General features: G+C 36.4%; 4 protein-coding genes and 1 pseudogene across 4 annotated transcripts; 3 read left to right on the top strand and 2 right to left on the bottom strand.

Moving 5' to 3' along the window:
* The first annotated feature begins 1,777 nt into the window (after positions 1 to 1,777).
* LOC125220002 (uncharacterized protein At4g06744-like) lies at positions 1,778 to 3,282 on the top strand. The gene is made up of 2 exons (XM_048122109.1): positions 1,778 to 2,379; positions 2,550 to 3,282. Exons 1-2 carry the CDS (start codon positions 1,820 to 1,822, stop codon positions 3,208 to 3,210), a joined length of 1,221 nt encoding a protein of 406 aa, XP_047978066.1. The 5' UTR covers positions 1,778 to 1,819; the 3' UTR covers positions 3,211 to 3,282.
* A 1,663-nt stretch (positions 3,283 to 4,945) lies between these two features.
* On the bottom strand, positions 4,946 to 7,680 carry LOC125217538 (annotated as a pseudogene).
* Positions 7,681 to 9,084: 1,404 nt separating this feature from the next.
* Positions 9,085 to 11,881, top strand: LOC125223230 (oryzain alpha chain-like). Its single transcript, XM_048126268.1, has 4 exons — positions 9,085 to 9,528; positions 10,860 to 11,095; positions 11,202 to 11,342; positions 11,463 to 11,881. Exons 1-4 carry the CDS (start codon positions 9,099 to 9,101, stop codon positions 11,733 to 11,735), a joined length of 1,080 nt encoding a protein of 359 aa, XP_047982225.1. The 5' UTR covers positions 9,085 to 9,098; the 3' UTR covers positions 11,736 to 11,881.
* Positions 11,882 to 13,231: 1,350 nt separating this feature from the next.
* LOC125219412 (probable WRKY transcription factor 7) lies at positions 13,232 to 14,801 on the bottom strand. The gene is made up of 3 exons (XM_048121384.1): positions 14,171 to 14,801; positions 13,949 to 14,074; positions 13,232 to 13,693 (listed from the first exon to the last, which is right to left on the bottom strand). Exons 1-3 carry the CDS (start codon positions 14,704 to 14,706, stop codon positions 13,534 to 13,536), a joined length of 822 nt encoding a protein of 273 aa, XP_047977341.1. The 5' UTR covers positions 14,707 to 14,801; the 3' UTR covers positions 13,232 to 13,533.
* Positions 14,802 to 20,157: 5,356 nt separating this feature from the next.
* Positions 20,158 to 22,660, top strand: LOC125224027 (low-temperature-induced cysteine proteinase-like). The gene is made up of 5 exons (XM_048127366.1): positions 20,158 to 20,704; positions 21,187 to 21,422; positions 21,529 to 21,669; positions 21,782 to 22,231; positions 22,321 to 22,660. The coding sequence occupies exons 1-5, from the start codon at positions 20,269 to 20,271 to the stop codon at positions 22,411 to 22,413; spliced, it is 1,356 nt and encodes a 451-aa protein (XP_047983323.1). The 5' UTR covers positions 20,158 to 20,268; the 3' UTR covers positions 22,414 to 22,660.
* Positions 22,661 to 27,550: the final 4,890 nt, after the last annotated feature.

The following is a 27,550-nucleotide window of genomic DNA, read 5'->3' as shown; positions in this document are numbered from 1 at the left end:
GAAAAAGGCAGTTGTCGGAGTGGAATTGAGGAAACAGGGTCAGTAATCACGTGACAAATAAAGGAAGCGAAAATAGAGGTGGGGAATTTTGAATCTCTCTTTCTCTTTCAAGTAATAATAGAGTATGATGCAAAAATATCATAGCTATAGAGCTTTTTATATTCTAAATGGAGTCGTAAACCTATTACCCTTTTTTGTTAGTATTAGACTTTCGGCCTTAATCCGCAAATTCAGTCGAGCAGGATTAGTCGGATTTTGCCGAAGGTGGATTCGGTACACCTGTGGTCAAACAAAAAAAAAAAGAAGAAATTCTACTAGTTTACTAAAATGATTTATTATAATAGCATAATTATCATATTAACATAATTTTAGCATTTAATAATATTTAACATTTCAATCAATACATTTATACTTAATTTATTGTACTACTAAATGTTTCTAAAATTCTACGACGAAATATTGAAAGGTTTATTCGAACAATATTATTATTGTGTTTAAAAGTTTCTTTTTAAATTATTAATATATAAAACTATTTAATGTTATTCTTTATCAAATAAAAAAATTATTAAGAATATAAAGATCATGATATACAGTAAAACTTTGTATTTACATTCGTAGATGGAAAGAAATGTTTTCGCTAAATGAAAATTAAAAATAATCTCAAACTATTTAGTAAGTTTTTTGCATTTTGGTTTTCAATACTGTACACGTTTGCATTTGTCACCTCCTCCTCTTAGTAGATGCATATGTATCCATTAAATTAATTATTAATTGTAAGGAAATAAATATAATATCAACTAACTATGTTAAATTACTATAATCAAACCTAAAAGAACAAATGAAAGAGGGGGGATAACAAAAGGCCCAATCCAACCATAATGTTGAAATTGGACTCCAATAAGTAAACAAAGGGGGAAAAGGTAAAATAGGGACTAGAAATAAGCCACAGTTATAGGCCCATCCAAAACTAAAGGGAATAGTATTTTCTTTTATAGATGTAATCCTAGTAAAAATATTGAGGAATTATGAGAAATTTACAAATTTTGAATATTATTATAATTGTAGATAATAACTAATATATAATTGTTAGGATAGAAGTTTACTATTTATATTAAAATTTAATCCAATAAAGATAAAATATTTTAGTAAAGGATTATAATAATCTCTATGATGAGAAATATACATAATTATTAAAAAAAATATGATATTCATTATGTGAAATATTTTTAAAATTATTAATTATATCATTATAATATATTTAATGATCTTAACATCTAACAAATAGAAATTAGAGAAAATATGATGAGAAATTCAATAAATAGGAGTATTAAGAACTGCTGTTATAAAACTACTGTATTTTTTAAATGGAAATAGTAGTAATGAGGGGACATGCATGTCACCAGTGATAGCTTATTTGGACATTAGAGGTATATTTGACAATTTTCTCTCAAAAAAATATTTGACCCTAAAAATACAAAGTATATTTCATTATAACTCTAAATCCAATTTACCCTACACTAGTAAAATCAAAATCTTCTAGTAGCTAGTTAATTTCTTATATGGTATTGCATTTGAGTAAACTTGTAATTTACTCAATATAATTATACACATGTACACACATCTTATAATAACATGACCTAACAATGAAAATTCCCAATTTCTACCAACCAAGCCACTTCTAGCCACCTAAGAAACAGCAAATGCACACTCCACATTCTAAACCTTCACACTACTTTAAATCTCATCATGCACTTCCTTTTCTCCCTTTTTATGCTTCATCCCCACCATTCAAAAATACTTGGAAAAAAACCCAATCAAAATGAGAGTAAAAACTTTCACAATTCCACTCCAAACTATCATATTCATCACCACCATCCTCCTCCTCTTCCCCACACACCACCAAGCCAAAAACAACCTCCCAATCTCCGCCACCGACGCCGCCGCGATACTCCCCCCTCTCCAAGACCTACTACTCTTCGCCGATCAAAGGCTCGCCGCGGTCTACCCCGTGATCCAAAGATTTAAAAATACCATCACCTCTGACCCCTTCAACGTCACCGCCACGTGGACCGGCAGCAACATCTGCCGCTACAAGGGCTTCTTCTGCGACACCCCTCCCGACAACCGCTCCGCCACCACCGTCGCCTCCATCGACTTCAACGGCTTCCATCTCTCCTCCCCGACGCTGGTCGGCTTCCTCGACGCGCTCCCTGACCTCGCCCTGTTCCACGCCAACTCCAACTACTTCTCAGGGGCCTTCCCCTCGTCCATCGCCGCCCTCCCCTACCTCTATGAGCTCGACCTCAGCAACAACCGCCTCTCGGGCCCATTCCCAACCGCCATCCTTGCCATGGATGGCCTATCCTTCCTTGACATCAGGTCAGTGCCTGACCAGGGGTGCTGGTCCAGCACCCCTGTCAGGTCAGACAAATGTTTTATAATAGGAGTACATTTTAAAATTTATTTTTTTCTTGAAAATCGTGCGAAATTCTATTTATAAAATAAAAAGGTCCAGGGTTCAAATTTCACCGTTGTACGATAATTATCAGGTTCAATTCCTTCTCGGGAGCCGTACCGCCAGAGCTATTCGCGATGGGCCTCGACCTCCTCTTCCTCAACAACAACAACTTCATGACGCGCCTCCCGGACAACGCGGACGCGGATGCCCACGTGGCGTATCTCAATTTGGCAAACAATAAATTCTTCGGGCCGATCCCGCGCAGCATAGCCAAGGCCTTATCCGGTTTGTCGGAGATTCTCCTTCTGAACAACCTCCTCAGCGGCTGCCTTCCCTACGAGCTGGGGCTGTTAAAAGACGCGGTGGTTTTCGACGCGGGAGGGAACGATCTCACCGGGCCGCTGCCGTTCTCGCTGGGGTGCCTGGAGAAGCTGGAGGTGCTGAATCTGGCAGGTAACAAATTGTACGGACAGGTGCCTGAGCCATTCTGTTTGTTGGGGAATCTGAGGAATGTGTCCTTGTCGGGGAACTACTTCATGGGGGCGGCGCCGGCGTGCATGAGGCTGATCGCGGCTGGGGTGATGGATGTGAGGGGGAACTGCATTCCCGGCCAGCCGCTGCAGAGGCCGGTGGCGGACTGCGCCGCCTTCATGGCGCGCCCCAAATATTGTCCGTATTCGGATACGTATTCCAAGATTCCTTGTTGGATTCCTAAGTATGATTCTTCTGGTTTAGCCCCTTCTCCTTCTTGATGCTTCCTTTTCTAATAATTACTGTATCATGTTTTTGGTTTAACTAAAATTGAAGAGGATTATAATTTTAAATTTAGTCTTAATCTTTCAAGGTTAAGCTCAATAATTAAAATTTTACAGTAATCATTGGAAATCTCTAATTTGGCCGTAATTCTTTGATCAATTTCTCAACTTTCAAACAACATTTAACAATACAAAACTAAAATAAGACAGCTATTTCGAAACCCTTAATTAATTCTGAGTTTTGATATTAATCATAAATATTTATAGGACAGAGGTCTTGAGTGAATTTATTCAAAAACTTATAGTGACGAATGTATTATAAATCGCAAAATTAGGACAGTATTGTTCCACCAATGTGCATGTGGTATTTTTGAATTTGTCCAAACAGAAATATAGTCTCTATACTACTAGGAATTTGGTTATTGTGTTGATATATTTTCATTTTATAAATTGATATCTTATCTCTTGTATTTTCAAAAGGCTAGTAGTATTTAATTTCATGAAACGTTCAACTATTAGGACTAAAGTTACATTTAACCTTAATAATAGGAGTATAACAAAAGGAGGATGTGTGATTTGGGTGCGATGAGGTTCTTCATCACATAGTTGTTATTATTGCAAATAATGATTGGGTGGGGAGAAAGTAGTGTTATAAGTCTTGCTTTTGTTAGTGGTTGACACTTAGTGGGTTCGAATCGAAATGTTTGCCAGCATCAATTTGTGGTGTGGCTAAAAGGTAAATTCTAGGTTTGGGCTCTACTTTAGCAATAAGGCAGATTAAGACTAATTAAATTCTGTTGGCATTTAATTGACTGAATAATTAAATCTTTTATCATCTTTAGGAATCTTAGGTTAGGAATTAATTAATCTTAAATTTAATTCTTATTCATGTCATACTATAAGATATATCTAAAATAAAGTACATTATTTAAATCTTAATAAGACATGAAAAATTAAATTCAAATTTTATCCTTGTTCAAGATTAAGATAAAAATAATTATATTATTTAATGTAATCTTACATATCTATCCTTATTAGGATTCTAGATATATAATATTTAGGAAACTATTAAATTATTCTTATCTAATCTATATCTTCTAGGATACAAAATATTCTATAGATATAGAAAATAATCAAAATATTCCTAAAATCTAGGGAAATCTTCCCAAAATATTTCATTTCCATTAAATAATATTAATTTAATGATATCTTTTAACTAAGGAATTAAATAATCATTCATCGTTATCTCGAGACCAATGTTAGCATGATCATCGACGACGAAGATACGCCGGTGATTGGCTCGCCGGAACGGCCAGGTCGCCGTCCAACGATCGCCGGCAGCCCGCGCTGGAGTCGTGGCTGCTTCCTCTCTCCCTCGCGACGAGCTGTCCCTCCGTCGACGTCACGTATTGCAGCAGCGATGGTGACGGTGCTCCGGCGACCTTCCTTCACCGACGGCGACTCTGCGATGAACCAGCGACGACCGCTCTAGGCGGTGAAGCTCTCGGCTCAGCGTCGCACATCCCGGAATTTGACTAGGGTTAGGGTTTAGGTTAGAGTTTGGGTCATCGTGGCAGAGAGAAGCCAGTGCTCTCGGACGAGCAGCGAGCTCGTTCGCTCTCCACCATCGTCGAACCGCCGTGAGCTGTGAGGAAGATGATTGATTGAAATGGACGGTGGTGATTGATTGAAACTTCCTTCTCTTTCACAAGGCGAAACCTAGGCCATCCGATCAAGATGATTCAAGTACTAGAGCAGGCTTTTCCATATTTGAAAGGCCGTGATTGTGCTCTCGTTCGTATGTTACGATCAACATAGTCGGGTCATCCAAGGCCCGCTCCACATGCTTTCGAGCCGGACACCTTCTTACGCTACTACATTTGTAATAACCCCTGAAAATTCATCATAACATTCAATCAATTTTCGATGCAATGTGTATTAGGACTATTATATTGGATACTAGATGTTACGATGAGAGGACATCTATATATAAGCAATATAATCTTAGTATCATTAACAATCAAATTGAACCTTAAAATATATTATAATGTGATCAACTGCATATATATATATACTATTTTTTAGATCAACTTTTACTTATAATCATTACCAGTTTTATTCAAAATTTGTGATTAAAATTGATTTGAGAGAAAAGAATTACCTAGGATTAGGGGAACCTTTAATGGGTTTTTGACCATATTTTCTCCAAGAATAGTCATCTGGTGGAATATCAGCCATTTTCATACTAATCGCCGGAACTCTAACCACTCTCTTCAATCTCGACTTCCTGTTTAAATAGTTACTAACCAAATTAGGAACAACCAACCAAGGTAGGAATTTTAATTAAATCAATTAGTTGACTTTCTATAATTTCAGCTGACCTTTTCTTGGGGCAGTGGCAACGGGACGCGCCGTCCATCGAGCTGCACTTCCTCTTAAACGACGTTGTCGACAGCGGCGACCGCCCTGTGATCTGAAACCCACACGACATTGACGGGTCTGTGTCGCCTGTCAGAGAGGACATGTAGGATGCGAAGGAACTGGTAGTGGAAGCGATTGATATTTAATCGAACAAATAAATCAAATAAAAATCAGATCTATTTAACAGATTATTTAAACAAATTCTATTCGCGTAATTCTCACATGTATCGTGCTCATAACTTGAATTGATCATGCTTTAAGTATGATTGGAACCTAAAACATTCTTTTCTACGGAGCAGGAATAATATATTATTAATTCTCCAAAGAATTGACGATGGCTAGCGACTTCTCCACATGACGCTTTGAATACTAGACCACGGATCTTTTCTCTGGTTCCCGAACTGTACTCCAATTTCAGTGTGGGCTGGTCTCACCGGAATACTAGGACTTAAATAAGAGAGACATAAATTCGACTACACGGAGGATAGGCAAAATTCGACCAACTCCAAAAAGGGGAGGGGAGGGGAGGGGGGGGGGGACGAAAATTTTGAAAAAAAAAATTTGTTGTTATTGTCTTTTTCTGTCTCCTTTATTCTCTTATTTATATTAAGTTCATTTTGGGCCCAGACAGGGATCTATGGAAGGTTTTGGATATGAGCTCACCCAATTTACTTTTTACTAATTAAATTGAACCCACAGTTTAATATAAGCTTTAATTGGAATATTACGAGCAGCCACTACAGAAGTAATATTGAACTCTCCCCATCCAAATCCGAATGTATAAGTAATCCGGGTTTCCGTTTTAACTTTCATTCCCGCGCTTAAAATAAAAATGTCCATTAATTAATTAATGTCTGCTATGGACTTAATTAATTAATTTCTTATTAATTCCAAGAGTTGACTTAGCATGAAACGCTTATTTATTATTTTTAGAGTGATCAAACTCCAACTAGCTAGGTTCCGAATAATAAAACTTTGTTTCGCACTCCTCTTGAGGACATTATCAAACGAGACTCACCTCGCGCACGATTCAATATAATAGCAATCCTGACACCGCTAGATATTAATCACCACTACCCAATATATCGGGATTATTGGGTTGCGAAAAACCACCACCATTTGATAAGTCAAAGTAATGCATAATCAATACCGTATGCTCAATGCTAACCAACATTGATTAAGAAACAAATATTTATCAAGACCTCGTCTTTCAGTAGATAGCACAAAGACACGTCTTGCTGTTAGATCCGTTCAGTGTTGTACCACACCAATGCCATCTAATTTCAGTAACGCTTAGAAATATGCGGAGTGACATTGCAACCTTTCACGATGGATAGTCTAATTCCATCTAGGTCGTGAAATTCTCCTTTTTCTTTGTTTAGGACTGACCGTGTTACCTTAAAGTGGACGTCGCCCACAACCGGTCTACTAAAACAAAGACTTAGACTTTGTTAAGTTAACTTATACATTTAAACATGCAATTAACATTCACTAAATGTAAATATGACAACATTATGACAAAAATAATCTGTTTTATTCATTGGGAAATAAAATAAGAGTTTTACAGTATTCAATCACTCAAAACGTGATATCTAGTATACAAAGTCTTACAGGATGTCGTCGGCAGAGGGAAGTTTATCGTCGTCGACGCCTCCTTCCTCTCCACCACGCTCTTCGCCTGCGGTGGCGGCGGTAACCGCTGAATCGGCATGGGGCAGTAGATTCTTGAACCGGGTCCGGCCTCATCTGTTTTCGGTGTGTGGACCGATGGACCGACCGGTTCGGTCTACGAGGAAGGAGAGTTCTGGACCGGTCCGCGGCGGAACCGGGCGTGACCGGTTCGTGAAGCCCGGTCGATTAGGGAGATGAACTTCTTGAATTTGTGGACGGCGGCATCGACAACGGTATGATAATCAGCGGCGGCGTCGAGATTCCGTTGGTGGGAGATTAATCTCATCAGCTGCTCGACGCTTTGGAGACCCGCCGCCTCGCCTTCTGAGCGGCATTGGAGTTGAAATGGTGGACCGGCATCAGCTCCACCACCATCTAGAGAGAGATTTGTGAAAGGAGAAATGCTAAGTCGAGGCGCAAGAGTTAAATAGAGGTTGCCGTCAATGGCGCGACGACACGTCGGGGGAGGAGAGAGAAAGTGGTGGATGATTTGACTAAAACGGGTGAAGGGAATTGATGAGAGTTGGGTGAGAAAGTCAAAAGGGGATTAAGAGCATCAGCAACGCGTCTCGTTACCATCCCTATCTCGTCCCGCAGAAACGAGACGGCGACGAGACGCCATTGCAAACACCATCTCGTCTCGTCGGGACGAGCCATCCCGTCCCGCGTCACGCGCGGAAGGGCACCGCAACGAGCTTTCTCGCCACGCGCTAGCGCCACGTGGCGTGCACTGGCACTAGGCGTGACACCCACTCACCGGCCCGCTAGTGGGCGTCGTAATTATGACGTCATAATTTAATTTTTTTTTTTTAATTTGATTTTTCGAAAAAAAAAATTTAATTAAAAAACGGTAATATGACCGTTAACGGTCGAATTTTTTAATTTTTTTTATTCTATAAATACTCTTCATTCTCCATTTTAAATTATGTCTTTTTTATTTTTTTAGTTTTTTAAATTGTAATTTTATTTTATTTTATTTAATGAAGTGTGTTTTTATTAATTGAATTTGATGGAAATAAAAATAAAAAATGAAATTGAATGAATAGTTAAGTGATGCGATGGTTAAGAGATGAAGGGATGCATGTGTTGTCTCTTAGTTAAGAGATGGGCTGAAAAGTACAATGGGGCCCATGAATAGTTAAGGGATGAGACAGTTAACGGATTAATAAGAGATACCGTTGCTGATGGCCTAATGAGCCGTTGGATTAGAGAGGAGGGGTAAAATGGTGTTTACGATCCTACACTGCAGCCAATCAGGAAGAGTTGACATTTTAACAGATTTAATTATTAAATAAGAAAGTCACCCACAGAAGAGTTGACATTTTAACAGATTTAATTATTAAATAAGAAAGTTACCCACAAATGAGTTGACATTTTAACAGATTTAGTTATTAAATAAGAAAGTCACCCACAGAAGAGTTGACATTTTAACAGATTTAATTATTAAATAATAAAGTCACCCACAGAAGAGTTGACATTTTAACAGATTTAATTATTAAATAAGAAAGTCACCCACAGAAGAGTTGACATTTTAACAGATTTAATTATTAAATAAGAAAGTCACTCACAGAAGAGTTGACATTTTAACAGATTTACTTATTTAATAAGAAAGTGACCCAAAGAAGAGTTGTCATTTTAACATATTTAATTATTAAATAAGAAAGTCACCCACATAAAAGTTGACATTTTAACAGATTTAATAATTCCCAAAAATTCCAAACCTTTCTCCCCCCTATATAATCTCACTTCTTTCATCTTCACCCACAAACACAGGAATCTCCTAAAACCTAACAATGACATCGATTGCAAAATCACTGCTCTTCCTCTCGCTCTTCCTCACGCAGGCATTCGCTGCCAACATGTCGATCATCTCCTACGACGAGAAGGAGCTGACGGCGATGTTCGAGTCGTGGATGGTGAAGCACGGCAAGTCGTACAACTCCCCAGGCGAGAAGGAGAAGCGATTCCAGGTTTTTAAGGAGAATCTGAGGTACATCGAGGAGCAGAACGCCGTCGAGGGGCGGACCTACAAGTTAGGTCTCAATTGCTTCGCCGATCTGACCAATCAGGAGTACCGGAGGATATATCTCGGGACGAGGCCACGGAGGCTCGCCGCGACGAAGAGCGATCGCTATGCGTTGAGGGACGGCGATGTCTTGCCTGACTCAATTGACTGGAGGACCAAGGGCGCGGTTGCTCCGGTGAAGGATCAGGGCACCTGTGGTAATTCATTTCTTCTTTTGATCCGCGTTGCTTTCGGAATTTACAACTTGATTTATGTGTTTTTTAATCTAATTTTTGAGCATCTTGTATATGAGTGAGGCTGATAGGGGAGTGTTATATTGCTAACTCATAACTTAATTGCTAACTACAACTAAATAATAGTCATTAGATATTCAAATTAAAGGCTTAGATCATTAATTCCTAAATGTCAATACGATTAACGAAAAACGTCAATAAGGCCATAGGATTAATTCCAAAAGATATCAATAGGGTATTAATGTCAATTAACTACATGTTTAGTTATAACTAACTTTGAAAAGAAATCCAAAAACTTTAAATTCATATAACATATATCAAATTAAAGATAATTTCATAAGGATTTCAACGATATCCTACATGCATATGTTCCGACGTCAAAATTTGAAAAAAAATTCAAAATTTTTTAATTTTTTCGTACAAGCAGAAATGTCAACATACTATATAATATATGTCAATATAATACATGTAGAATATCAATATAAGCAATGGGTTAACATTCTAAAAGCTTTGTGTTGACATTCTCAAAGCATTGGGTTGATATTTTCGAAACACTATATTGACATTTGCATCCAAAACCCTAATTTGGAGTTTTTTTTTTAATCTTTTTTTTATTTTATTAATAAAAACGAAAATTACACGTGACAAATTATAGACCACGTGTTTTCTAAAATCATATGGCCTTAAATTAGTTGTAATTAGCAATTAAATGATGAGTTAGCAATTGATCACTCCCCATGTGTGCTGTAGAGATTATCGGATGAGAGGAGTGAAGAAAATGGTTGTTTATGTCTGGTGGCAAATTGTCAGTATAAAAAGTTAGAAATTGGTATCTTAATAAAGTTTCTCTGTGATTTTTTTATTTTCTATATATATACGATTGTAGACACGAACAACATGTCCTTTTATTTTGGAATAACTTAGAGCGAATAAGAGGGATCATCTTTTTTGTGATGTAGTGTTCCCGTTTGGCGAATAAAAACAACACATTGAAATAATGGATTCATGTTGTGTTGCTTACAATTATTATCATTTTACAAGTGAACATATAAAGGTTGAATCTTTGTTCAGAATGTAAATCAGTTTCCCACGTCTACTTTCGTGCCATTAGAGTTTTTAAAGTATCATCCATGAATCGGTTTTTTAATGACATTTTAATTAAATATTTATGACTTACAGTATCACATTTGTTGATTTATTTTATTAGGCAAAGACAATGAATTTCCTTGTGCAAGACATGTCTTCATTTTAATATTGTAATCATGAATATTGAGAGAAATTATTGAATTTTATAGGAAGCTGCTGGGCATTCTCTACAATTGCTGCTGTAGAAGGTATCAACCAGATCAAAACTGGATCTTTGATCTTGCTTTCCGAGCAAGAACTGGTGGACTGTGATAAGTCTTATAACCTAGGGTGCAGTGGTGGTCTCATGGATTATGCATTTGAGTTCATTATCAAAAATGGTGGGATTGACTCCGAAGAAGATTATCCTTACATGGGAAGGAATGGCAAATGTGATACTGACAAGGTGAGTTTTAAACGTTGATTCTTTGTTGGCAGTTTCTTTGAGCTAAATCAGCACTCCAGTTAGTTTTTCTCTGGAACTAACGACGTCCCTGGTAATTGTTTTGTAGAAAAATACCAAAGTTGTGTCGATCGATGGTTATGAAGACGTACCTGTATATGATGAGAAGGCGCTGCAGAAGGCAGTTGCCAACCAACCAATTAGTGTTGCCATTGATGCCGCTGGTATGGACTTTCAGCATTATCAATCAGTAAGTTCTGCACATTAATGCCTAGAAAGTTGTTACAATTTATTTTCATTAGTTGGAAAAATTATTTAGTAGTTCAAAGAATTTTGGTCTGAGTACATGATCTGGTCTTAAAAATCACAGGGTATATTCACTGGGAAGTGTAGGACGAGTTTGGACCACGGTGTGGTTGTTGTTGGGTATGGCACTGAAAACGGAACGGACTATTGGATCGTTAGAAACTCTTGGGGTTCAAGCTGGGGAGAGGAGGGCTATCTTAGGATGGAGCGCAACGTTGCAGATAAGGCTGGTCTTTGTGGGATTGCCATAGAGCCCTCGTACCCAACCAAGACAGGCGCAAACCCCCCTAACCCGGGTCCATCTCCTCCATCCCCACCACCAAAGCCATCAGTCTGAGACGAATACTATGAATGCCCTGAGAGCACGACCACCTGAAGTAGATATAAATAGTACTACTCCATAGTCGTAGTAGCTAGTAAAACGACAATTGAGCATTTGTTAGCATGGTAATCAAGGGAGATTCAAAGATTTAGCATCCCATATTCTCAATTGCTTCCATTAGTTAGTATTTGAATATGGATGGATCATAGCTTGAACGACAACACAATAGGAACAACAAACACATTAAAATTCCAAAACTGGAAATGCAAGCAAACTTTGATAAATAATCATAGGAAGGAAGAGCAAACCAAATTGATATAGTTACCAAATTAATCACAAAAAAAATATTGGTTTATTTAAGATTTAAACACGAAGCAAATGGAGAATCATGTAGAAACCAGAGCTTGGATACCTTGTGATTTGAATAGAGTTTGCCTTGTACCACCTTCTTCTTTTATTTAGTAGAATCAACCCATCGTTCGTCAATAAACTTAACCAAGAATTGAAATTTAAAAAATCAACGACATAGCGTATACGTGTTTTGGCCAATTAAACCTACGTCCAGTGGAGAACTCGAGCAATTTATATTGATTACAAACGTACAAGTAAAAAATCTCACACATAGCTACACAACCAAGCAAGCTGATCATGACCTTAACTTGATAGAAGTATCAACTACTAACCAATACGACGTGAGAACACCAAAACGAGGTTGTTCCTCGACTAAATCACGAGCTAGCTCTGTATTGTGTATTTCTCAGTTAAATGTGTATAATCTGCATGCACTCATGCTTAACAAAATGAGCTTTGAGATAGGAAGATGATACTATCCATATTTACGGAAATCACAATTAATTAGTTATCTTTTTATTCATCAAATCTTTTCCATATGTTAGTTTTCTTATTCAATAAGTTAGGGTAGTATTCTAGTATTATAAACAGGAGAGCATGTTATCATATTTAATCATCCAACAATGAATCAATGAATATATTGTTTTGGCCAAATGTCTTGCGAAATGCTTTGAATCCATAGTCCCCTACGCTACTTGCTGCCCGACGGAAGGTCTCCGCGCACAGCCGGAACGTATATCTGATTCGTAGCCGTTGCCCGATGGGTTGGAACCCGCGCACAGCCGCCCAAATCCTTATCTCCGCCGATCTTCACGGGCGTCGGATAATCTTTATTTGGTTATTGTCCGATTTATCGAATCGTTAGGGATTTAGATCCTTAACAACTGGATATTTCCTTAAATACCCCCAAAACTCTCCTTTTATATATTGTATAGATGTATTCACTATTCAACCGTCCCACACACGACACGTTCTAATTCATATAATTCCACCAAGTCATTAACTAATAATTACTCATTTCTCCCATTGACTAACCACTCCAAAGAATTGTCCTCAAACATTAGTCTCGTACTCGAAACTAGTTAAATTTGGTATCTATAAGCAACCCACCACATACTAAAAAATTTAAAAAATTTAAAAAGTAGGAGTAAGAAATACACTAGAAATCAAATCATCCTCAAAGAACATTTTTATATTCTCAAACTTGCGTGATTCATTTCCCACTAAATCCACAACTCTCTCCACTTTTTTCCTACCATTTTCAATATTCTTCCTAGACAATCCAATTGATTTTTCAACGGTGTGTGATAAAGAAAAGAAAAGAAAAAGTTAAAAATCAAACGAAATGGGTCCCACATTTTTTGTTCCCCTCTCATCGTTGACCATGTGTTTCCACGAAATGGACGGTGGTGATTGATCGAAGCTTCCTTCTCTTTCACAAGGCGAAACCTGGGCCGTCCGATCAAGATGATTCAAGTACTACAGCAGGCGTTTCCAAATCTGAAAGACCATGATTGTGCTCTCCTTCGTATGTTACGATCAACATTGCCGGGTCATCCAAGGCCCGCTCCACATGCTTTCGGGCCGGACACCCTCTTACGCTACTACATTTGTAATAACCCCTGAATAATCATCATAAACTTCAATTAATTTTCGATGCAATGTGTACTAGGACTATTATATTGGATACTAGATGTTACAATGAGAGGACATCTATATATAAGCAATATAATCTTAGTATCATTAACAATCAAATTGAACCTTAAAATATAGTATTATAATGAGATCAACTGCATATATACAATATTTAGATCAACTTTCACTTATAACATTTTTATTCAAAAAATTTCATTAAAATTGGTAGAGAAAAGAATTACCTAGGATGAGGGGAACCTTTAATGGGTTTTTGACCATATTTTCTCCAAGAATAGTCATCTGGTGGAATATCAGCCATTTTCATACTAATAGCCGGAACTCTAACAACTCTCTTCAATCTCGATTTCCTGTTCAAAATAATTACTAACCAAATTAGGAACAACCAACCAAGGAAGGAATTTTAATAAAATTAATTAGTTGACTTTTCTATAATTTTAGGTGACCTTTTCTTAGGGCAGTGGCAACGGGACGCGTCGTCCATCGAGCTGCACTTCCTCTTAAACGACGTCGTCGATAGCGGCGGCCGCCCTGTGATCTGAAACCCACACGACATCGACGGCTCTGTGCCGCCTGTCAGAGAGGAGATGTAGGATGTCGTCGGCGACGCAAAGTTTATCGTCGTCGTCGTCGTCTTCGCCTGCGGCAGCCGCTGAACCGGCGTAGGGTGGTGGATTCTTGAACCGGGCCCGGTCTCATCGGTTTTCGGTGTGTGGACCGATGGACCGGCCGGTTCGGTCTGCGGGGGTCCGCGGCGGAACCGGGCGTGGCCGGTTCGCGGAGCCCGGTCGATCAGGGAGATGAACTTCTTGAATTTGTGGACGGCAGCGTCGGTGACGGTTTGATAGTCAGAGGCGGCGTCGAGATTCCGTTGGTGGGAGATTAATCTCATCAGCTGCTCGACGCTTTGGAGACCCGCCGCCGCCGCCTCCTGAGCGGCGTTGGAGTTGAAATGGTGGACCGGCATCAGCTCCACCGCCATCTAGAGAGAGATTTGTGAAAAGAAGAAATGCTGAGTCGAGGCGCAAGGGTTAAATAGAGATTTCCACCAATCGCGGGGCGACACGTCGGTAGAGGAGAGAGAAAGTGGTGGAGGATTTGACAAAAATGAAAAATGGGTGAAGGGAGAGAAAGTCAAAAGGGGATTAATAAGCCGTTGGATTAGAGAGGAGGGGCAAAATGGGAAATATGATCCTACACTACACTAGCCAGTCAGGAAGAGTTGACATTCTATATACTCCATCCGTCCGTCCCCTGTTAGAAGTCACTCTTTGGCTGGGCACGGGTTTTAAAAAATGTGAAGAAAAGTTAGTTGAAAAAGTTAGTGGAATGTGAGATCCATTTTTTTATATTGGTTTTATAATAAAATGTGAGTGAATTGAGTTAGTAGAATGTGAGACCTATTTATTATTTATGGTAAAAATGAAGTGTGACTCTTAATTGGGAACGGACCGAAATGGAAAAATGTACTCCCTCCGTCCCGGAGTATTAGACTCACTTTTTTTGGGCACATGATTTAAGGAAGTGATATTTAAATAGTTAAAGTGAAGAGAGTAAAGTATGAGAGAGGGAAAAAGTAGGGGAGAGAAGAGAGAAAAAAATAGGTAGAGAATAAAATAAGATAGATGCTTTTTGCTAAAAAAGGAAATGAGTCTAATATATTGGGACATCCCAAAAAGGAAAGTTGGTCTAATACCTTGGGACGGAGAGAGTAACTCTTAGTGGGGGACTGAGGAAGTATTTAAATAAGAAAGTCATCCACCAACTTCTGGACTTACCGGGAACCGGATGCTATTATGATTTTAAAATTCAATGGGTCACCTTTGTCATGTCACTAGGGATTTCTTTTTATGGAAGAGAATGAATTCTTGTTTTGATATCCTATTTTGGGGCTTCTTTTGACTTTCACTCCTAACTTTACTTTAACAAGAAGATAATGCGTGTTTCATGTGGATTAGGGGAACGAAATTAATGAGCTATTTTGACATTATCTTTCCCATTTGTAATTGTGCTTAGATGACTAACGATGAAAAATCAATTTCACATAACACCTGTTATATTAATTCACATATTCTGAATAAGTATTCATGTTTGGTTTTATTGTACTTTATCAATCAATAATGATCCAATACACGTGAATTATTTGGTTTCTAATTTTAAGTTATTTATCGTAAACTTGTTGTCTAATCCATCATCAAACTTTTATCTTCTGTGTATGTCAAGACAACACAATAAGAAAACTTAACACTATTCTAAATGAGTATTTGGACTTTGGTCTTATTTTGTCGGTCGATAACTATTCGACACATGTAAATTGTCTGACCCAATTGAAGGTTTCGGATTTTAAATTATTAATTTGTGAATCGGTAGCCTACTCAAAAAATCAAAGATACCAAATGTTTAGTTTTATATCTTAATGATAAGAGTACAACTCCCTTTTGGTCCAAAACATATAGTCAAATTACGAATTTGGTCCATTACATTTATTTTCCGATTTTCATGTCCATAACATACGAAAATTAGTCTCGGTTTGGTCCTTTTTGGACGGCACCGTTAAAATGCGGAAGTCAAACGTTAATTAGCAAAAGTTTGACTCAATTAAGCTTAAAATTAGATTATTAAAGACTAAATAATTTGCTAATTTTTTTCTTAAAAAATATACCAATTAATTGTTTTCATAAAAAATACTAAATATTTATTTTCTTTAAAATAACAATTATTTAGTTTAACACTTTACCTCTCTTCTTTTCTTCTCTCGTTCTTTCTTCCCCCACACAGTAGCAAAGAATCCACCAAAACTTCGTCCTTAATTAGGAACACTGAGCAAACAAATTTGAAATCAAGAGGTTAGGGTTTTTGTTCTCTCGTTTCTGTTTTCTACAATTATTGCTTCAATTCTCTCGCGAATATAAGGTATTCTCTCTCCAACCATGAGTTGGGAGTCGCCGTCGCCGAACCCACCTGAAAATGAAGTGGATCCACCTGAGAATGAAGGCGAGAAGGGCCCTGGTCCGTCGGTAGCTAACCCTAGTCCCGAAGGTGGGTTGGTGTAGTCGAACCCTAGCCCCGCCGTGGAAGTCGAAGCAGAGCTACATTCTGGTAATGACGAGTCAAAGTCAAACCATAATTCTTACAAGGGTGCCGACGACCTCCGATTGACGCCGATGACCCCGAATTAGAGAGGAGGACGAAGATTAGACGCGACCGCTCGGTTTCTCGTAAGCCGCCACTTCCTCCGAAGGAGAAGGCCAAATTTGAGAAATTTATGTATATTGTTGTATATGCTCTATGTTTTGTAGTTGTTGTTGGGATATTTTGTATGTTGAATTAATTTGATGAAAATCCTAGTTTTTGTTTGAAATTTGTATTTTGAGTTCGATGCATTTGTAAGCTAGCTTGCTTCTTCTTCTTCGAGATTCGAACTTGTTCTTCGATGCATTTGCGAGCTAGCTAGCCGGGTAGATTTTGAAACTAACAAATCACCCGGCTGGGTGATAGAATATCTACCCATTCTGGACTCCTTACGCCTTTGAATCTTTGTATTTGTTGGTGCAAAACTCACCCGTTGCGATGTATGCCCGGGCGGGTAAGTAGCTTTGCTGTGTGAAATGGTAGATAGTGGTTCTGTTCGGAGCATTTGACGTGCATTTCTGGCGGGTCTCCGGCAAGATTCATGCTGCTGCTGTGCTGAATTTTGTGTTAAAGCGTAGTGCACACCAATTGTTTGATGGAATGTTTAAGTGAGCTCCAATAAGTTTTTTACATCATATGAACAGATTTGATGAAAACACGATTAAAAATATATATATTTATTGTTATATTTTTTTAAGAAAATAATTAGCAAATTATTTAGTCACTAATAATCTAATTTTAAGCTTAATTTAATCAAACTTTTGCTAATTAACGTTTGACTTCTGCATTTTAGCGGTGCCATCCAAAAAGGACCAAACCGAGAACAATTTCGTATGTTATGGACCTGAAAATCGGAAAATAAATGTAATGGACCAAATTCGTAATTTGACTATATGTTTTGGACCAAAAGGGAGTTGTACTCTAATGATAATAGTGATTAGAACTTGATTTTAGGCTAATTAGGTTGAATTTGGTGTGATGTTAGGAATGAATGAGTGGTTCGGATTTAACTAATAATTCAATCAAGATTCATATACTTCGATAGATAAGGAATATAGTAGTCAATACGAATTTATTCTAGGAAAATAAATTAACACGCACCAAAAACAAGGGAAAATTTTGCCTATTAATGAGAGGAAAAAAACATGGGTGTGTGAAAAGAGATTGCCAATATTTCACCCCATGTATCTAATGCGTGCTTGTCAATGCTTGATTTCTTCTGTTACGAATGAGGTCATCATATCATCTCAAAATAGCAATTTTCAACAGATACATCTAATCAAATATTGAAACACATCATTAATTCCATGCTTTTGACTTGGTTTAGGATCATCATGCACGCCACAAGAAAACATTTCAATACAATTGGACTTTACGTATTTGAAGGTATTTATAGTTTTTTCTTGAAAAAAATCTATAAATAACTTTGTTGGTCTTCTTCTTAAAAAAATATGCAAATCAGGGCCAACGGCCAACCGTTGCATTTCCTCCTTTTTTTTTATCTAATTAATTTCAAGAAAATATTATTGGGCCTTGGCCCGGTAAAAAATAATTACAGTTCATAAATCGGGTGATCTATTTTACTCGTGCTCGCTTCTATATTTATTAATCAATACAATAAAAAAATGGCAAACTAAAAATGTTGATTTAAATCTACTAAAAGAAAGAAAATACTCAATAGTAATTTATTCAATTACAACTACTTCAGCATTTAGAATCCAAAAAGAAATTAAATTGTTGGGCTATATTCCCTTAATTTAGTGGGCAACAATCAATTTCCATATAATTAACACTCCACAACTTTATTGGGCTTTTCCAGCTTTGCCATCTAATTAAAACTAGCAAATACTGTACTATAAAGAACGTATGGAAATATCCTTTCACTAAGTGCAATCCACCACAGAAACATATGGAGTGTAAAACACATAAATTTTCATTAATTGTTATACGTTAAATATTTATTTATTCCAAATGTGACAGATACATTATCGGACGACAATAGATGCATGCACCCATATGTAACGACATGATTGCAATATTTTGGAGTGGTTAATTAGTTAATTACATATGAATTGTCTCAGCTCTTAAGCATGCCAAATTAACCCAAAACTAAAAAACTTGCACAAATCAAAATATTGATTTTGCTATTTAAATAGAGTGGTGAAGTAAGATGCGTGCATCCACAAGAAGAAGTTGCATCTATCTCAAAAAATGTCTTGATAATATGATAAACATACATGGCCCCTGATTAAACTGAAATTATGACAATAACACCAAAAGCTATTCAAAGAAATTTAAAGAAAAAAGGTGCCATTTTATACCGTGTAGGTAGAATTAACCATTTTCATTTTATCCATGTAAAATAGTAACAAGAATTAGTTGTTTTTTCATTTTATATGACGAATATTAAAGTAGAAAGTAGAAACGTATTACTAATACAGTAGGTTACTTTTTTTGTCTACTTTATAGGCTTATCCAGATATCATTTACACCAACCATTTGTTTTTTTTTAAAATTAAAAGTTGTACTTTTATCGTCAGAGTATCATACAGTAATTGTACAACAAATCATTGGTCTATAAAAGAGATTTGCAGAGAATCTTTGTCACACCCTCTCAATAATGTGATTAAAAACTACGAAAATACAACAAATTGTCCATTATGTTGTGAGTGACAACTAAACCTTAATCTAAATTCATCAAATTGGCCTCGTTAGGCGATGATGTTGACCTTACGTAATAGAAGTAACGAATAGATTCATACTACCAATAATTGAACCAAAAATATCTCCTTCAGTAATAAAAATATCAAGGCACAGTCACTGTATATTTTATGATGTGACCAGTATTAGAAAAAGATCACATATTTTAATTAGATGTCTTAGCAATATAACTTTATGATTCAAATTTATCAATACAATGAATCGCGTGAAATTAAGAAGAGAGATCCAAAATTCCCAAAAATAAATGGCGTGTGTATAAGGAAAGACTTATCATAAAAATGTATCTCAATATCTAATGACTAATCACAGTTGCTTATATAATGCAGGTGTGCGATCATATCATAACTCATATTTATGTAATAATCTAATAACCCTATCATTTTACGGGTCAAAAGTATCATTTTTACTAAAAATGATATTTTTTCAACATGCATAAAATGATACTTTTATTCCATAAAATGATATTCTGTTCCATAAAATGATATTTTTCATCTATAAAATGAGGGTTATTAGATTATCACTATAAATATGGGTTATGATATGATCACATCCCTACATATACATAGGTAAGCAAGTTGGAAGAAAATTTTAAAATCAAATAATTCCCAAAAAGGTCCAAACCTTTCCCCCCCTTTATAATCTCACTTCTTCATCTTCATCCACAAACACAGGAATCTCCTAAAATCTAACAATGGCTGCTGCGATTGCAAAATCACTGCTCTTCCTCTCGCTCTTTCTCGCGCTGGCATGCGCCGCGGACATGTCGATCATCTCCTACGACGAGAAGCAGCTGACGGCGATGCACGAGTCGTGGATGGTGAAGCACGGCAAGTCGTACAACGCCCTGGGCGAGAAGGAGAAGCGATTCCAGGTTTTTAAGGAGAATCTGAGGTACATCGAGGAGCACAACGCCGCCGAGGGGCGGACCTACAAGTTAGGCCTCAATCGCTTCGCCGATCTGACCAATCAGGAGTACCGGAGGAGGATGCATCTCGGGACGAGGCCGCGGAGGCTCGCCGCGAAGAAGAGCGATCGCTACGCGTTGAGAGACGGCGATGTCTTGCCTGACTCAATCGACTGGAGGACCAAGGGCGCGGTGGCTCCGGTCAAGGATCAGGGCAGCTGTGGTAATTCATTTCTTCTGTTTTTATTTTCTATTTTAAAAAAAAATGAATTAGAAGAGTGTGTGCTGTTGTTTTTGTCGTCTATAGGATTGTAGACATGAACAACGTGTCCTTTTTGTGATGTAGTTTTCATGTTTGGCGAATTTAAATAACACAATGAAATAATGGATTCATGTTGTGTTGCTTGCAATTATTATCATTTTACAAGTGAGCATATAAAGGTTGAATCTTGATGGCTTTCATATCTTATCAGTATGTAAATCTGTTTCCCACGTCTACTTTTGTGCTATTAGAGTCTTGCAAGTATCATCCATGAATCGGTTTATAAATGACATTTTAATTAAATATTTGTGGCTTACAATATCTGTTGCTCTATTTTATTAGGAAAAGACAATGAATTTCCTTGTGCAAGACATGCCTTCATTCTATTATTGTAATCAAGAATCTTGATAGTGAAGCATGCTCTATATTATTGAATATTGTAGGAAGTTGTTGGGCGTTCTCTACAATTGTTGCCGTAGAAGGTATCAACCAGATCAAAACTGGATCTTTGATCTCACTTTCCGAGCAAGAACTGGTGGATTGTGATACGTCTTATAACCAAGGGTGCAATGGTGGTCTCATGGATTATGCATTTGAGTTCATTATCAAAAATGGTGGGATTGACTCAGAAGAAGATTATCCTTACAAGGGAAGGGATGGCAGATGTGATACTTACAGGGTTAGTTTTAAACGTTGATTCTTTGTTGGCAGTTTCTTTGAGCTAAATTAGCATTCTAGTTGGTTTTTATGTGGACCTAACGACGTCCCTGGTAATTGTTTTGTAGAAAAATGCCAAAGTTGTGTCGATCGATGGTTATGAAGACGTACCTGTGAATAATGAGAAGGCGCTGCAGAAGGCAGTTGCCAGCCAACCAATTAGTGTTGCCATTGAAGCCGGTGGTAGGGACTTTCAACTCTATCAATCAGTAAGTTCTGCACATTAATGCCTAGCAAGTTCCATTTTCATTAGTTGGAAAAATTGTTTAGTAGTTCAAAGAATTTTGGTCCGAGTACATGATCTGGTCTTACAAATCACAGGGTATATTCACTGGGAAGTGTGGGACGAGTTTGGACCACGGTGTGGCTGCTGTTGGGTATGGCACTGAAAACGGAAAGGACTATTGGATCGTTAGGAACTCTTGGGGCTCAAGCTGGGGAGAGGAGGGGTATCTTAGGATGGAGCGCAACGTTGCAGCTAAAACTGGTCTTTGTGGGATTGCCATAGAGCCCTCGTACCCAACCAAGACAGGCGCAAACCCCCCTAACCCGGGTCCATCTCCTCCGTCCCCACCACCAAAGCCATCAGTCTGTGACGAATACTATGAATGCCCTGAGAGCACGACCTGCTGCTGCGTCTTTGAGTACGGAAAGTACTGCTTCGCATGGGGATGCTGCCCTCTCGAGGGTGCCACTTGCTGCGAGGACCACTACAGTTGCTGCCCACACGAGTACCCTGTGTGCAACGTGTATGCCGGTACCTGCTCAATGGTGAGTTGAATTGCGTCTCTGTCTTGCTTTTTGTCATGATATTCTTGAGACTGGGATTGTTGGCTTATATAAAATGATTCAATGTGCAGAGCAAGGACAACCCGCTCAGCGTGAAGGCGATGGAACGCGTTCTTGCCAAACCCATTGCCTTCGGTACACAAGGCCTCAAGAGTGACCTTTGAGATATTTGAGATTGAAAGAAGGTGAAAGAAGGCAACTGAAATCAGAAGGTGTATGGAAGTTGTGGTTTGTACATGATGCTCGATTTGCTTCAGGTTTGAACCTTGAAAAAAACCAAGCAGAGATTCTTGTGTATAGTTGGATATTTGTTTTATGATTAAGATGTAACAATTCGCATAATTATTATAGTAGTACCTTTTCACTTCGTACATTGATGATTATTTATCAAGTTTGCTCCCATTTATGCTATTTGTTAATGCAGATTCCTTATAAACAATGAAATATCTAGTACTTGTTTATAAATATTGTGCATACTAGTACTTCCTTATGCAGAGTATATAATACTGTGCATACTAGTACTTCCTTTATTGGAACTTATTCATCTACATGCTTTCCAGGAATAACTTTATTTATTTATTCTATAAATACTGTAAAATACCTTATTAATGAATAATTCTATAATTATTTAGTGTGATAAATATAAACTAAAATTTTAAGGGACCACTCCACCCTTCAAAAAACATTACTATGACCGAATTTTGGTAAGGAGGGCAAAGCTTTGGTTGATAAACCGGAGTGGAAATTGAGAATAGGGGATAAAAGCAGAAAATAATCATATGGTACTATTTAATTGAGGAAAATGACATCTCCATTGGGCACCCTAACAAGCCGATTTGCAAAAGAGTATTTAGAGGCAAATTAATAAATTTGAAATATGTGAGTGAAGTAGACTAAATTAAAGGAAAAGAGTAGCCTAAATATCCTTCAAAAAAACATTACTATGATTCGAAGTTTTTTTTTTTTTTTTTTTATTGTGTTGACTGTTTTGAATAAAAGGAAAAATTCATGTTGTTGGTATATGATTGCATCTAAAATTTAATCCAAATTGATGTTGTTATGTAGCCAATGTGTGCAGACAACCTTAATCACGCTAATAAATAGCTTGTTTGGCCAAACGTAATCAATATACTCTTTTATTAATTCTCTAATTCATGAGTGTGGTCTAAAAATTATTTAAGTGTCGACGTAATTTGAAGTTGAGTATACTAATGAATTGCAACATACTGTGATCGGTTATACTAGTAGTATATGTTTTCCCTGGAAACTTCTTTAGATAAAATATCCTTAATATTTAAGTGAAAATAAGATGAGAATTTATTTGAGTCGATTGGTGATTATATGAAATCTTATAGTAATAGACAAGAATTAATACTGATGTACATTATTAATATATACTCCTATATTATAACGTTCCAACCTAGTAAGTGAATGAGAAGTGTCCTAAGAATTAAACTTGCAATTATGGCATGTGATGGCAAAATGATTACTTTGGTCAGAAATTATTTTTGATGATGCATGAGTGGTGTTGTCATAAATTAAATGGGTTGAAAGTCGTTGAGAAATTCCAAATAATGACCAAACTGGGCTCAGTAATGTGGTTGAATTGTAATTTGTGGAACATTCGAAATAGAATAATGTATTGTGAGAGAGAATTAGTTTGAATGAATAATATCATAAAGACGTTTAGAATTTGTAATAGTAAGTTGTTTTGCATTATATTGATTAAAGATTAAAGAGAGTGTGCAAGTTATAAGGGTGGATTCCCTAAAATGTACACATAAAATAAAAGCAAGGATGGTCGAGGATGGAAACATGATCTGAAGCTCCACCCCTGGCTGCAAAAAGAGTAGCCTAAATGTGGTGATATGTAAGTAAATGAGGGAGTTTGGTGGTTGTTTCCGCTTAGATTAAGTAGAAATGAGTAGACAAATTTAGAGAGAGTTGGAAAAAGGTTGGATTTTATGGTATAAGTGATGATAATGAAAGCACCCCAAGTCCCGAAAGTGGGAAGACTTGGGGAGGCCGCTTCCATGGTGAGCTGAAATAGAAACAAACTCTCTCTATATATTTATCACAACACACACGAACACTCTCACACTCACACGGAGAGAAAAAAACAGAGATCTCACAGAAAATGGCAGGACAACCCCCACCACCGACACCACCGCCGACTCCGCCACCGAAGCCGCCCTCTCGCCCACCGCCGTCTCCGCCGACTCCGACGCCCCCTCGCCCACCGCCGAATCAATCCCCTTCCTCCTCCTACTACAGCTCAGAGGAGGACTCCAGAAATCGCTACCATCTGAAGCAGGTCTTCATATCATGCCTCGTAAATAGTAATTACTAGTCATATGATGCCTAATTATTAGTAGTATTAAATACTAATGCCTCCTAATTATTAAATACTCATGCCTTATTGTACATACTAGTAGATTGAATAATTTATTTACATACATATGTATGTAAATACTCTATATAATTTGTGTCATCTTTGCCTTTTGGATATTATTGGATTTATGAATTTACTTTCGATTTCTGCTCCTAATTTGCGCATGCCTGCAAAATCTATATTCATTTTATTCGTCGCTCTCCTCGGCCTCTGTAAATAACGAGTACTCATGTTTTCCATAATTATTAAAACAGCCCTCACTAAGTAATCATCTTATAGTCGCATTGGTTTTTAATTGCCTTTTTCTTGTTTTATTTTTCAATTTTATTGAAATCAATTTTCTTTAATTTCCTGATTCCAGTGCTAAAATTATTTTTATTATTCACTGCTAAAATTTCTTATTTGATTTTGATAGCCTACAAACTCAAACTATAATCCACAGGTTTCAAATATGTCCTATTTATATCCAAAATATTAATAAAACTAGTCTTTTTTAAAAACATAAGCCAAACAACGTAGGAAAAGATTTAAAACATTACAAAAATCTTTTTCTTTTTATTATAAATAAATTAAACCTGAAAAATATTTCATTCATCGCTCTCTCCGCTGTATTAATTAACAGTTATGCTTAATACATTTATTGGTTCATTAATTGATTTCATGAATATAATCAAACAATTGTTTTCTTACTCCACTGAATCAACATATAATCAAATGTGGGCTGCTCTTTTGTTTAGCATTGCACATGTCTGCAAAATGTACTATTTTTATAGAAATCAATTTTCTTTCTCTGATTCGGGTGCTAAGATTTCTTACTAGCATTATTTATCCTACAAAATAAAAATTAAAAGTAAGTCGTGTTTATATATAGTAAGCTTTATAGTGATCGGTTACCTACCTGGTATTAGTACTTTTGATTATATATATATATATGGAACCTATTTATTTTATTATTTCGCTTATATCCCCTATATAATCGACAAGTTACAAATATGTCATAGTCAACTAGTCTTTTTCTAAAGTATACTCCATAAGCCAAACAATGTAAAGATTTAAAACATTAAAAAAAAAAAAAATCTTTTTTCACTAAAATTAGGAATTAATTACATCGGCAATATTGGGACGCGTTTTATTCATCATTTCCACTCTAAATTAATATTTGATCGAACAATTGTTTTCTTACTAATCGAATGTGGGCCGCTCTTTTATTTATTATTGGATCTTGCCATTTGAAGATAATTAAAGAATGGACTTGGCATGTTATGCAAATTTATATGTACTTAGTAAAGATCAACAATTTGAACTTAGTAATGAACCATCCTACCCCTCTTTTCTTCATTACTAGTGCCAGTTACTTGGATTTAAATTAAACAATGATTTATGTACTTACTACTATTAGTTCATAAGAAAATCATGAAACGCAACACAAAGAACTAAGACTAAAATAGAAACTAAAAAACATACATAAAAAGTTCACAAATAGGCAATATGAGCATTAAAAGCATAGGCGGTGTATTTCCTTTTTGTAATTCTAAATGTTTTCACAAATTTTTTCAAAAAAAAAAAAAAAAAAAAAAAAAAAAAAAAAAAAAAAAAAAAAAAAAAAAAAAAAAAAACTCTTCTTATCACTCAAACATTTGTTTTCTTACTTCAATGAATCAACATATATAATCAAGTTTGGTCGGCACTAGTCTTTTTCATAGCACATATATCCGCGTTTGTATTTAAATTTTTTTTGCAAAAATGATCAAAAGAAAAAGAAAAAATAAAAAACCTGACGAAGACTTACATGTCTACATAAGGGAATACTAATATATAAGCGTTAAAAGCATACGCGCATTATCAGATTTTATTCTTTCTTGTAATTATAAACGTTTCCACAATTGGTGTCTTTGTTTCTTAATTAAATATCTTCTTGATCTTACGTGTTCATCATACAAACAATTGTTTTCTTACTCCAGTGAATCAACATATAATCAAATGTGGGCTGGTCTTTTATTTACCATTGAATTGGCATGTCATGCAACTTTACACTTAGTAAAGATCGACAATCTTAACTTAGTAATGACTAATGAACCAACTTATGATTCGGATCAGGTGATCCGTTCCACTTTTCTTCCGAAAAGGATCATCTAATCCAGATCCTAATACATTTCCTACTCCACCCTTTACAAACATGATAGTGGACCCTACCATTATATTTTATGTTTGTGAGGGGTGAAGTAGGAAATGTATTAGGATCCAGATTAGGTGATCCGTTCCGCTTTTCTTCATTCCTATCATTCCTAGTGCTAGTTACTTGGATTAAATTAAACATTTAATTTATTTACCAATTACTATTATTTCATACAAGTAAGTTTCACTAAACATAATACTAAGAAATTTGCATGCAAACATAAAAAACTAGGCAAACAATGACAAAAGTTTAAAACATTATTTATAGTAATACTAGGCATTAAAAGGCCCATACCACTTTTTTAATGTCTCAAATTCATATACAAAGACTTGTGTATTTCATAAATAAATAATGTCATACAACAAGAAAGAACTACGACTAAAATTAAAACTAAAAACCATAAATATAAATATAAAAAAAATAAGTGAGAAACAATATATTTGTTGAACTCAAAACACACTGGGCCTATACATGGGAGAGAAATGGACTTAAAGTATTTATTGGTCACAAATTTATGTATTGCACATGTCTGCAAAATGTAAAGGTTTTTATTTTTTATTATTATTATTGATGCTAAAATTTCTTATTTGATTTTGATAGCCTACAAAGTCAAACTATACCCATCATTTCACTATAATCCACAGGTTTCAAATATGTCCTATTCATATTCAAAATATGAATACAACTAGTCCTTTTTAAAAACATAACCCAAACAATGTAGGAAAAGATTTAA

This window comes from Salvia hispanica, chromosome 4 (assembly GCF_023119035.1).
Source record: "Salvia hispanica cultivar TCC Black 2014 chromosome 4, UniMelb_Shisp_WGS_1.0, whole genome shotgun sequence".
NCBI classification, from domain to species: Eukaryota; Viridiplantae; Streptophyta; class Magnoliopsida; order Lamiales; family Lamiaceae; genus Salvia; species Salvia hispanica.
The sequence above is the reverse complement of the archived record's forward strand: the minus strand, read 5'-3'. Positions and strand labels throughout refer to the sequence as shown.

What these genes read in the sequence shown, in the direction of transcription:
- LOC125220002 (XM_048122109.1), top strand. Translation starts at nt 1,820, where the DNA reads ATGAGAGTAAAAACTTTCACAATTCCACTCCAAACTATCATATTCATC. An exon ending in CTATCCTTCCTTGACATCAG is followed by an intron (nt 2,380 to 2,549) that starts GTCAGTGCCTGA and finishes GATAATTATCAG; the next exon opens with GTTCAATTCCTTCTCGGGAG.
- LOC125223230 (XM_048126268.1), top strand. Translation starts at nt 9,099, where the DNA reads ATGACATCGATTGCAAAATCACTGCTCTTCCTCTCGCTCTTCCTCACG. An exon ending in GAAGGATCAGGGCACCTGTG is followed by an intron (nt 9,529 to 10,859) that starts GTAATTCATTTC and finishes TGAATTTTATAG; the next exon opens with GAAGCTGCTGGGCATTCTCT. An exon ending in GCAAATGTGATACTGACAAG is followed by an intron (nt 11,096 to 11,201) that starts GTGAGTTTTAAA and finishes ATTGTTTTGTAG; the next exon opens with AAAAATACCAAAGTTGTGTC.
- LOC125219412 (XM_048121384.1), bottom strand. Translation starts at nt 14,706, where the DNA reads ATGGCGGTGGAGCTGATGCCGGTCCACCATTTCAACTCCAACGCCGCT. An exon ending in TGCCACTGCCCTAAGAAAAG is followed by an intron (nt 14,075 to 14,170) that starts GTCACCTAAAAT and finishes TATTTTGAACAG; the next exon opens with GAAATCGAGATTGAAGAGAG. An exon ending in AAAGGTTCCCCTCATCCTAG is followed by an intron (nt 13,694 to 13,948) that starts GTAATTCTTTTC and finishes ATGATTATTCAG; the next exon opens with GGGTTATTACAAATGTAGTA.
- LOC125224027 (XM_048127366.1), top strand. Translation starts at nt 20,269, where the DNA reads ATGGCTGCTGCGATTGCAAAATCACTGCTCTTCCTCTCGCTCTTTCTC. An exon ending in CAAGGATCAGGGCAGCTGTG is followed by an intron (nt 20,705 to 21,186) that starts GTAATTCATTTC and finishes TGAATATTGTAG; the next exon opens with GAAGTTGTTGGGCGTTCTCT. An exon ending in ATGCCGGTACCTGCTCAATG is followed by an intron (nt 22,232 to 22,320) that starts GTGAGTTGAATT and finishes TTCAATGTGCAG; the next exon opens with AGCAAGGACAACCCGCTCAG.